The sequence below is a fragment of the Orbicella franksi genome, unplaced genomic scaffold (assembly GCF_964199315.1).
Source record: "Orbicella franksi unplaced genomic scaffold, jaOrbFran1.1 SCAFFOLD_64, whole genome shotgun sequence".
In the NCBI taxonomy this organism is placed as follows: Eukaryota; Metazoa; Cnidaria; class Anthozoa; order Scleractinia; family Merulinidae; genus Orbicella; species Orbicella franksi.
In genome coordinates, this window is record NW_027671000.1 from 21565 (window position 1) to 33234 (window position 11670).

Below are 11670 nucleotides of genomic sequence, written 5' to 3' on the forward strand. Positions count from 1 at the left end.
ATCTCCGTGTCGGTCGGTCTAAGAACTTCACCTTTTTCTTATTTCAATACCTAATTTAAAATTGACTATCTCGTTTGTTTGTTTTTAAACACACACAAATTTAGACGGAATGCCACGTGAGGGGGGAAGGGAAGGGTAGTTCACGCAGTGCAATCAAAGGGTCGCGTTTTCTTAAAAAAAAAAAAGACTGAAATTTGGCAAACAGAAGCATTTGATACTTTGTATGCATGGTCAAGTGACAGTCCCACGAATCTTCATTGTCGTTCTGTACTTTTTCATGCATGGTTTGCATTGCCAAAAACAAGAGAAGGTGAAGGGTGATAGGGTTAACTTCCCATATAGACTTTATTCCGTAGTAATCCTTCCCTGGGGTCAGAAATCCCGGAATCCCAGAAATAGCCAATCCAGTGACGCGGATTTTGGTCACGTGAACAGCCCAAGCGGATTAACGCGCATTTGCATCTTCGACGAAAACTTCCACGCAACGCTCGTAATAAAATGACTCGGTGAAGAAATGGTTACCATGTCTCAAATTAAATTGAGATATGACCTTGGAAATATTACAGGCTCTCATTGGGGATTGACTCTCTTTTTAAATACACTTCATTCTTCTAGACTACCAAAAAAAAAAATCTAAGCCACTTGACTATACACTGCCCGGTCTTGATCGCCATTGAAGAATTCCTCGTTATTCTGCTCCAAGAGCTGTAGAACCTCATCAGGCTGGCGTTTACTTCTCCCGTCTTCATGTTTTTCTTGATTCCGCTGGTACAACATCCCAGCAAAGCCGGTGCTCCGCTTAAAGTAGCGACTAACTCCCACGATCAACAAGTAAGTCAGAAGCGTTAAGATGCTGATGACAAACGCACAAGCCATCAGCGAGCACGGCCCCACCGATGTATCAACAATCGTGTTTCCCACAGCAAGGGGAATGAGCATCTCGCCAAAACTTGCCGCCACTAAAAGAACAGATGCCGTCTTTCCTGACACTGTTACAAAATACTCCGCAAAGTTGATGGCAGATGGGAACACGGACGCCATTGAAATCCCCAAAATGACGGTGCCCGCCCACAGTTTGGTATGGTCGGATTTGTTGCATTCTAAGTTAGAAATTTGCGACACTAGTATGGCTGATCCCAACATGCACCCAGCCATGTCAAGCCAGAGCATCTTGGAAGGTCTCAGATACCTTGACAACGGTACAGATGCCAGTCGCGCCAAGGCGAAGCTGCCCCAGAAGGCAGAAGTGAGAAATGCTGCATCATCCTCGCTCATCGATGGAATGCTCTTCACACCGAATGTAAAGATGTATCCTCCATATGCAATCTCTAGACCCACATAGAGCAAAAGGAATATAGAAAACAGCGAAAGAATCACCAGCCTGTATACCAGGCTGCCTTGGTTGCTTTTAGCAGCATCTTCCTGCTGACTCTGAGCGTCCTGTAGACTGCAAGCTTTTATTAACACGAACGCAATGAATCCAACAGCAGTAATGGCCAGGGGGAGAGAGCTGATCCAATACGCCCACGTGACAGGCATCGTACTCTCACTGGCATTATAAATACTGCAATTAGTAATATTCACTACGTGGTAAGTTGTTGTGTTTATGAACTCTGTTTCGTTTGTGGTTGCGTCTGAGACATTTATCCTGAGTGGGCCCATATCTTGAAGAAAGGGCTGTACTATAAGAGGGGCCACAAACGCGCCGAAGGCGAACACAAAGTGAAGAGCCTGCATGTAAGGTCTTGATTTCTTACCCCAGGTGTTCAGCAGAAGGACATTCCCACCTGAAACACAAGATGAATATTGTTCATTAGCCAAAATTAAAAATACAGCGAGTAAATGACAATAAATTTCCAAGTGTTCTAACAAAGCTTTCAACATGCTATGGTTCAAATTTACCCTTAGTACAATTTGGTACTTGTGTTTCCCTCTATTCTGGTACATGGTAATGTACTTAAGAAAACAGCCCTAAGAAAACACGCGCTGTTGACGTAATGATGGCGCGTGCAAAGAGAATTTACATTTTGATGATCAAAGTAAACAAGTTGTTTTCCTTTTTTCCGTCTCGGTGTTTTCTAAAGGAAATAGAAAACATGTTCCCCGTGTTTCTATCGAGTTTTAGTACAGATCTACTACCGTTCCATTACGAATTCCGTTCTCTGATTGGCTACACTACTCACTATCTATTCTATGATACAGTGAGTAGCGTGGCAATGTGCGCTTGTTAACAGAATGACGGCCGCTTCTTTGCGTTTTCGAGGTGCCTGAAGATTATTTAGATAAAGTTTTGAACGACTAGCAGATTTATACTAAGACAATTAGATTATTCGCTCTCGATTTCTATCGACCTCATAATCTAATTGTTTAATAGAAACACTCGTGAAAGTTTGGGAGAACTCAAAAAAGCCATGGAAACACTCGCCTGCGGCTCGTGTTCCCACAGCATTTCTCATTCTCCCAAACGTCCACTCGTGTTTCTATAGCTCGATACAAACACGGTACATGTGTTCTATTTCTGAAATAATGGACGTGAAACAAAGGAAAATACCACATTGTACCAAAGGTAAAATTGAACCACAACATCATATATATGCATATACCTGGGGCGGATCTAGGGGGGTTCAGGGGTCTCAGACGAACCTCGTAGAACTTGTAAAAATATTAATCAATGCTCTTAAGGTGGCTTTATAGGGTAATCATTTATGGCGTTGCGCGCGCAAGTGCTATGTTTGAACGCTGTTTTTGCATTCGCTTTCACACCTAGTCCTCTCAAACTTATTACATGTAATAAGCAATGATTAAATAGTGTTTTGCTATCATCTCTGTTAAAATTTTGGGATTTAGTCTTAAATAATAAATGCCCAAACAAAAGTGTTTTTTACTATTTTTTATGGCTTTATTTGTGATTTTCATGAATTTCCTTCGGTGAAATCTTCCAAAATTTTTACATCACATCGCTTCCAGCGGGATACGAATCTTAAACACGAAAAAAGTAGGGGTTGTAAAGGCAGTTTTTTCGATATTTCCAAATTTATGACTTTTACCGCTGCAAAAAATCTGGTCTTCTAGATTTCCCTGAAAAACGAGCTCCGACTAAAGTAAAATATTTTCTACCAATGTGCCAAATTTTACGGAATTTCACCGAAGGAAACGCGAGAAAATTCCCTGTCAGTTTTGCTTTTTGTGCTCGTGTTGACGTAATAAAATATCGAAAAACACTGACGTTTCCTTTGAGCGCGCGCAGATTACTTCCTCAGCGCTCGCGCGATCGTAAAACTATAGGGAGCCTCCTTAATCCTTAATGGAATGAAACTATAACGTTTTCTGACACTCTTGACTTGGCCTCAGAATGCCGAGAATCCCATTTCCGAGAACCTCAATTTCTTAAATTTTATGGGGAAGAATGCCCACGGATCCCCCTACAGGGTACCACCTTCGGCGGTCTGTATCTCGAGCCCCCTTCTCCAAAATCCTGTATCTTCCCCAGTATACGCATTTTGTGATTTGTCAATAGCTGCTCACTCAGGCACTAGTGCAACAAACGGGAGTAAGCGACCACCTCTCCTCAGCGACCAGTTTTCCGAAGTACCAAAAGTTTCCAAGTCAAATCACTATATTTGGAACCTCTTGTAAGCAACCACCTCTCGCAAGTCACCGCGACCACTTTTAGAGCTAAAAGTTTGACATTTTCTTTTGTTTTTAGCCTCCTGTAAGCAACCATTTGACAGATAATGGAGCGTAAATTGGGTAATAAAGTGTTGTAGCATTGTCGCATTCCTGAGTAGTACACGAGATGGAAATTTCTCAATGGGAAGTACCAGATTTTTTCTCGAAATTGACTTTTCACAAGATTAACGCATTTCAAACATGGGGTAAGTCTCTGCAGTTACAATATGCTAATGAGGCAAAATTTTCACCCAATATGGTCTAAGCTCTCGTAAGCGACCACCTCCTGTAGCGACCACTTAGGCTTGACATTTTGGGTGGTAGCTTACGGGAGGTTCAACTGTACTTAAATTCACTGGTGCCCATTTATACAAGCTGGGTGGAGAGAGGCACTGTGAGAGTTAAGTGTCTTGCCATCATACAGGGTTGCAAATATTTTTTTTTTCTCTTGAAAGGACAAATGTCCTACTAAGACACCATCTTGGTCAGACAAAACAGATTGTGGTCGGACATCACCAAAAAAAGTAAGATTACTCACGGTAGATTTTTATTCATCCTTACAGTAAAGTGATTTACCGTAAGGTAAATGTTCGCACACCATGTCCGACCACAGTTGGGATTCGTCGGACGAGCAAATTTTGGTTAGCCAATGTCCGATGACTGACTGTTATTTGCAGCCCTGATTACACAATAGTTACTCACTGTAGATACATTTAATTTATTGCTATTTAGCCAAAGTGGTTGCAATCAAAAAGCAACCATCTTGATATACTGGGCAAAAAAAGGTAACCCGTTCAGAAAATAACCTCTCCCAAAAATAAGCTCACTACAGTGCAGATATCAGGTGTAAATTTCCCTCCCTCTTATGATACCTCGACCCACAACAGGGTTGTTTGAGAATACAGTGTATGCCCATAGGATTATTATCGCTGAAAATGTTGAAGTATTTGTTAGCAACTGCATTGAATTACATGCACATGCTGAGTCTGTATCAAGATGAACTTTTGCAACAAGTAGCAGGGCGTGGTGGGGGGGGGGGGGGGAGGGGGAGCTGGTGGTAGGGCAGTTGGAAGCAAATAGACAGAGCCAGGAGCAATTGCAGAATGTGAAACTATTTTGAAGTCTCCTTTAAGTGTTTCTTTTCAGTTACCATTCAAGCACAAACTGTTTTCTGCGACAACAAATCTCCCCTAAAATGCTTTCAGTTTTTAGCACCTGTCTACCCTCCTACCTACCCATCAAAGTGACCCTTTCACCAGATTGGAGGCAGCGTAGCCGAGTGGTTTAGGGCACTGGATTTGAAATCTGGAGTTCCCTGGTTCAAGTCCTCCACCCTACCGCTATCTTCGACTACATTGTGCAAATAGCCAACTGGTTAGACTCCCACCAGTTGGGATTCTTAATTATTATAGTTTATGTTCTATTTGCAGTATTTGTTTGATTATTTTCATGTATTTACAGTGTCCCCCAATTAGCACGACAGTGCTATTAATACATTAAACATAGTTTACTTTAAAAATACCATACTTGTAGTCAGGCATGATAAAAGACAAATTATCCCAAGTACAACACGTGGTCGACACTCTAAAGATCAATGGTTATACCGACCAATTTATTAGAAGCTGTCAAAGTACCATTGTTTCTACAAACCAGTCTCAAACTAAAAGAGGTGTTGTTACTTTGCCGTACATTCAAGGAACTTCAGAGAAAATCGCAAAAACTTTAGATCACTTCAATATCCATGTTGCCCACAAACCCATGAGACCGTTGCCTCTATTTTAAAAAACCTAAAGACAAATTCAGTAAAGACCTATCAACAGGAGTGATCTATAAAATCACTGTAAAGACTGTGACAAAGTCTATATCGGTCAAACATCGAGAGCCCTAAGATCCAGGACTAGAGAGCACAAGAGAGCGATTTTCAAGGGAGACAGGAATTCTTTATTAGCCCAACATTGCATACAAAACAATCATGATTTTGACCTTGATGGCGTCAAGATCATTGACCCCTGTTCCTAATAGTCAAAAAGATTATTTTTAGAAGCGTGGCACTCAATTTGCGAACCGAATACCACTAATGAACACATTTACATTCCTGACATTTACAAGGCCCTTGGCAATCCCAAGTGACGTTTCTGCCGCTCTTTTAAAGCACTCATTTGCATTTGTAGCCATTTATGCTGAAGAAGGTTATAGTATTTTAACCAAAACGTCCACACAAAAAGTTTTTTAGTCAGTGACAACAAAATTTTAATTCTTATTTTTATAGTTTACTTATTTATTTATTTATTTACTTATTATTATATTATTATTACTACATGTATCTCAAGCAGCCAGTTTTAAAGAAATGGAAATTTTGTAAATAACCATCCACATCATTGAACTGATTCACAAAAGAGCCAAGCCAGGTGGCCTGACACAAACATGAGAGAGACTTAGGGAGAATTTTAAAGTTTATGTCACATATATGGTCTCAGGCAAAATAGTTTCCCTATTAGGGTGTTTTAAATTAACTGGCTGGATCAAAATTCTCTCATTATCAATGCCTCAGTAGCCACTTCAAAACAAAACTCCAAGAAAATTATCTTTACGTGTACCATATTTCATTATCTCACTAAGCAGCATTGGGTAGAACTTTCCAGAAAATATATCCAGGAAATTCCAATCCCTTGTGTGCGGGAAAAATGGTTAGTTTCTGGAACCACACATTAAATTTGCCAATTATCTAGTAAAGAGTACGATATATCAAATTTGAAACAGTGACACTGTTACATTTTACATTTTATGGCAAGAATTCTGCTCTGACTGATGTTGACAACATTATTAATATTATTTGATCTCTCAAACCTGTGTCAAGTGATCCAAGCGCCACTCCTAACAATGCTATGACAACCACCAACCCATAAATACTACTAACGTACGGCAAAACCCACATCATCAGAGTGGCCCACAAACATGACAGCGATAACACCACGTGCCCATTGTACTTGTCAAATAACCAGCCGCCAACAATGCTCCCAGTGAGGTAACCAATAGAGCGAGATGTGAATGCATATGACATGTGTGCCAGGCTTGTTTCAATTTGACAGGACAACTCTATCAATGTGGGTCCTAGGATGGCCACAGAAGTACCCTGTGTAGAAAGGGAAGAAAATTGTTAGTATTAATAAAAATGATGCAATATTAGTGTCAGAATCACTTAGCCATTAAACTGGCTTTCCAAGAATTTCTGTGTAATTAGCGTAGACTACAAGTAGTCCCTCTTTCGCTTAGTCATTCAAGCACGTTGTGTGGCCATTTTTTATTGTGGCTTGCTTTCACATCATGCATGACAGACTAAGCAAAAGAGGAACTACTGGAAGTCTAGCCTAGTGTTAGCTAACAGTAATAACAATGTCTTCATTTTGAATTCACTTTATAAAGAATAAAACATGTGTGAAAAATGCTCAGACATTGTGCTCTAAACCAAGCAAAAAGATGGTCTAAAACTTAAAAAAAAAACTTATAACAGGCTGTCTGGGTTTGGCTGGATTGTCTCTGAATCAAAAACAAATTTAAATGTTTGAAAGAACCTAGAGGATACACACCATGTGCTCACCATTCTTCTAACTATGCCCATGTCCACTGCAGCACCAGAGAGATTAGTTGAACAGACCATAGGAACAGTGAACAGACATGCAAAAGACAGTCTGTTTGAGGTCAGAAACATAATGGCTTGAATGATATAATTTTTTTCTTATTTTCCTGTCAGTGTATCTGCAAAACTCTGAGGATGCAGTAAATCTAACATTTTCACAGAAGTAATTCAGTCTACAATGTGTTTTGCAGGCTGCTGGGGTAAATTTTCATTAGCTATGTTTCAGCAGCTTAGTGTCCCAAATTTTCGTCTGAAATCCGTCTGAGGTGAGATAAGATTAGTGTACAAAAATTGTGTAGTTCCACAAAATATTCTCTCTCCCCCAACTCCACTGAAAATTCCAATATTAAGGTCATTCCCCTGTATTGCATTGCGCATCCTTACTGCGCATAATTTATGGCGTCATAAAGCGCGCGTTCGTGCACGCGCACATTGAAAACAAGGCGGATTTGCCTTAATATTGAGTTCTGTCAGTTGAAAAATGGCTATAGCTGGCTAATGAGCTCGGGCACCCCAAATGTTTTTCCAGTCATTTTAATCAACTAATCATTAGCTTTGCGTGAGAAAAGACTGATCTGATTTCTATGTTTGAAAATTGAATAAATAAGAAAAAGAGCAGCTGCATTGTAGTCTTTTCTATTTTGCAGTTTGATAGCCGTAGCAAGCAATTTGGTTCCAATATTTTAACAAAGATTCAGCTGTCTGTCAAAATCAAACTTAAAAAGTTTATTTGTGTCTGACACAAATATTGACTGTAGTTTGAGGTGTGTTTTCATGAGTCTGGGCTCACAAAGAGTTTACAATAACTTAGAATGCGTTCTTGTAATAAGCATTAAATAATGCTAAAATGGGACACTTTCAATGCCTCACTGCTCCTTAACGAGCACGGGCACCCCCCTTTTTATTTATAATTTAAGTTCTCATATGATAAATATTCATTGGACAAAGTTTGAACAAAAATCTAAATCCAATTTTATTTCAGGGGAATTACCTTAAGCTTCAAACATTTCTATATTTTTTCTTTAGTCTTAAAGAACCCACCCCCTCCCCCTCCCTAAGGAAATTCCAATTAAATCTCTGAAATAAAACACCCGAAATTCTAGTGTCTGAAATTTTTTGCAAGTAATGAATTAGTAACAATTTGCAGTTTTCACAATAATTGCAGAAATCCTTGTGTGCTCAATGGCTAATTTTCATTATTACGAATTGGATCATTGGATAATGCAATTCGAGCATTTTCATTGGCTTAGCCATCATGGGTTGTCAGCCATTATACCTTATGTTTTAAGAGTTTTTTATTTTAGTTTAGTTTTCTATATTTTAGGGGTGTTTTCAATATTCCAATATTCCACTCACGCTTGCTGGATATCGGATGATTATAATGATAAGCCAACTCATATCCAATGCCCGCTCGTGGAATAATTGACAATTAAGAAATGGTAAGCGTGCAGCGTGCAATTATCCGGTTATGGACACATGCGGGAGGTTGCTAAGCATGAAAGAAGCATAGAAGAAAGAAAGAAGCTTCTTGAGTGCTTAGCAAACCTCCCAAGAGCATCCATAACTCGATAGTTGCACACTGCATATTTACCATTTCTTGCATAAACATATTGAGACTTTTGAGATAATATTAATTTATTAAATCTCATCCTGCTTACATCAATTTGCGCGAAAATGTTCATTCAAAAATCTGACAAAGCAACACACCAACAATTTTTCCTGGATTGCGGCGAGTTATAGTTTTAATATATTTCCTCAATCAAACAAACAAAGAAACAACTTCAAACTGCTCCGTTAACCTAAATATCAAGCTGACAACAAACAAAAATAATTATTGTAATCGGTAAAAGCGTTTCCCAAAAGTTGACTAAGCTTACGGTAAATTGGATCAGTTTTCCGGAGAATTGAAAACAAACTGCATATGGTTGAAGCTTTTGGTGGCTGAGCTCTCTGTCCTTCATGGCCTCTTCGACAAAAGAACAATATGGAAAGAAACATTTCTCAAAAGCAAGAGTGGAGAAGAAAGTGAACAAAAACCCCTGGCTTTGAGCTGTTAGAGATGCTCTTATTCAATAGCAGGTTTGTGGGTTATGATGTCCTTTCCACTTTGTTTTAAATTTGATGAATTGCACATCTAAGGCTGAACTTAAACACATGAACAGCTTTAAAGGATGCTTTGTTACTTTCGTTATTTGGTAAAATAAGCTTAAATGAGCAGAAAACTGAGGCTTAAAGGAAGATGTCAGAAATGCAAGCTTATATTTGCGCAAGATGCAGGCATTCCTGCGAGCAGCTGTTTCTTCAAGAGTTCAATTCACGATCGAACGACGAGTGATCTAGCAAAACTGAAACCCAGGATCTGAAATAATTCATCAGAGGCTACCAATATTTGAAAAACTATTATATTTAATTAATGTTTTTGGAACAAACGGATTTTGTTTGTAAGACTTCACTTAAAACAGATATTTGCTAAAACTCTCATGTTCAAGTTTTTCTCGCCAAAGGCATTTCAATGGCTTTCGGCTGATACAGACCATTTTGTTGTTTTCTTGGTCCGTCTCCGAGTGCTTGTTCAACCAGCTCATTCAACTCCTGCTCGCTTAAATTAGCAAGGTGGAGGTCCGACAAAAACCTTGCGCTAGAAATTTGGTAGCTCACAGGAATTATCTTCCTCATCTCCAAAAGAATTATTAGATTTTTCCATATTTTAGGCAAAAAAATAGGAATTATGCCTTAAAAAAGTGGCATCATTAAAAAAAAAAATTGCTGAGAAAAAGTACAAATAAACAAACTGACATCAGCATGCAACCCACGGGCAAATGGATCGAGCATATCAGCCAGTCAGAATGCGTGCTCGTCTAAGGCTATGTTATAAATGTCCATAAGCCTGCAGACACATGAATTTATAATTTATGCAATAATTTATTGTAAAGAAAAAAACAAATTACCTCAGTTTTTCATGTGTTTGTCCTGTTATTGACAATGAATTTCATCATGCATGTAACATTGTCAAAAGGTCAAAGTAGCTGTGGATGTCAAACTGTCCGCTCTCACTCGTTGCGTGGTCATCACATAAACTATAAATTCATGTGTCTGTCTAAAACGCGACAATGAAAATTAGCCAATGAGTGCACGAGGATTTCTGCAGTTCTCGTGAAAAAAAAAAAAATTACACCAGTTTTTCATGTGTCTGTCCTATTATTGACAGTGAATTTCATCATACCATTGAAAAAATAGTGTGCAGGCTATCACCTATCCACAGCTACTTTGACAGTGCTAGCAGACGCATGAAAAACTGGTTCGATTGCCTTTCTTCGATTTATTTACCAGTCGATCTCGAGGCTTATTGTCATTATAATAGCAGCATATTGTTTGTGCTCAATGAGGCGAGCATCTACACTAAAAGTCACGCAAGCTGTAACAGAACATTCCTATAAACATTTTAGGTTCACTGCAAACATGAGTAAGAAATTCTGCTCACCAAGCCGAAGAAACTGACAAAGAGGCACACAGTTTTCGCCACTCGTACAGATGATGGCGAATATTTCGCCACAGTTGCCGAACCATTAGTATTTCGTGAACAAGCCGAAGAAAGATTTTCACGTTTGGCCTTTGAAGTCCGTATAAAGTCGACCATTTCGTCATCTTCATCGTCCCAAGCGCGAAGAATTTCCGCCATTTCGTTTGAGCTTGCTTGCTGACCCAGATTTTTACCGCCTCTTTTGGCAGTCGACGACGATAATCCAGCCATTTCACAAGTACCGAAATGTTCAAGAAGTCGCATAAACGTCTATCGTCGCAGGAGGAAAGGGAAATTTGAGAGCTGAACTTAACGATGTTACACGTAGTCCAGAAAAATAACGATGCACTGTTTACATCACGCAGGAGTCCATTTTTGTTTTGCGAGGATCGCATTTCAGACAGTCACAAGACGACAAATACTCTCCCTACCAATACCTAGACGGGAAATAATCTCTAAAACAAAATTATTATGTCAAGAAACAACAACAAAAAAAATTGCTTCATCCTGGAAAATTTGGTATACGCCTAATGATAGAACTATGTTTCAAATTCAAGTGAAATGCTAAATTTCAGCATGTCACGGACTCTATATCTCTTTCTTCCCTACCCTACCCCATAGTGGCACTTAAGTTGACAGCCATTTCCCGACAACGAGTGTGTGAGGTCAAGCCGCTTGGAAGAGCTGGATATTTTTATTTTCAATTTGCGAGACGCACTTGCATTCCATCAACAAGCCAAAACAGGTCAATGTGAAAGAGGCCATTTCTTGATGGAAACAACGAGTATTCTCTCGAGGACGCGGTGGCTGATGGCTCTAAACGCGCGTGGAAACCGTCTGCGAG

The 11670-nt window shown here is 39.4% G+C and overlaps 1 protein-coding gene across 1 annotated transcript; it reads right to left on the reverse strand.

The window, feature by feature from the left end:
• Nucleotides 1-72: 72 nt before the first annotated feature.
• LOC145476724 (sodium-dependent glucose transporter 1A-like) lies at nt 73-11057 on the reverse strand. The gene is made up of 3 exons (XM_081455423.1): nt 10788-11057; nt 6517-6802; nt 73-1787 (listed from the first exon to the last, which is right to left on the reverse strand). The coding sequence occupies exons 1-3, from the start codon at nt 11055-11057 to the stop codon at nt 634-636; spliced, it is 1710 nt and encodes a 569-aa protein (XP_081311549.1). The 3' UTR covers nt 73-633.
• Between the last annotated feature and the right edge of the window lie 613 nt (nt 11058-11670).

What these genes read in the sequence shown, in the direction of transcription:
- LOC145476724 (XM_081455423.1), bottom strand. Translation starts at nt 11,057, where the DNA reads ATGGCTGGATTATCGTCGTCGACTGCCAAAAGAGGCGGTAAAAATCTG. An exon ending in TTGTCAGTTTCTTCGGCTTG is followed by an intron (nt 6,803 to 10,787) that starts GTGAGCAGAATT and finishes CTTTCTACACAG; the next exon opens with GGTACTTCTGTGGCCATCCT. An exon ending in GCTTGGATCACTTGACACAG is followed by an intron (nt 1,788 to 6,516) that starts GTTTGAGAGATC and finishes CTTGTGTTTCAG; the next exon opens with GTGGGAATGTCCTTCTGCTG.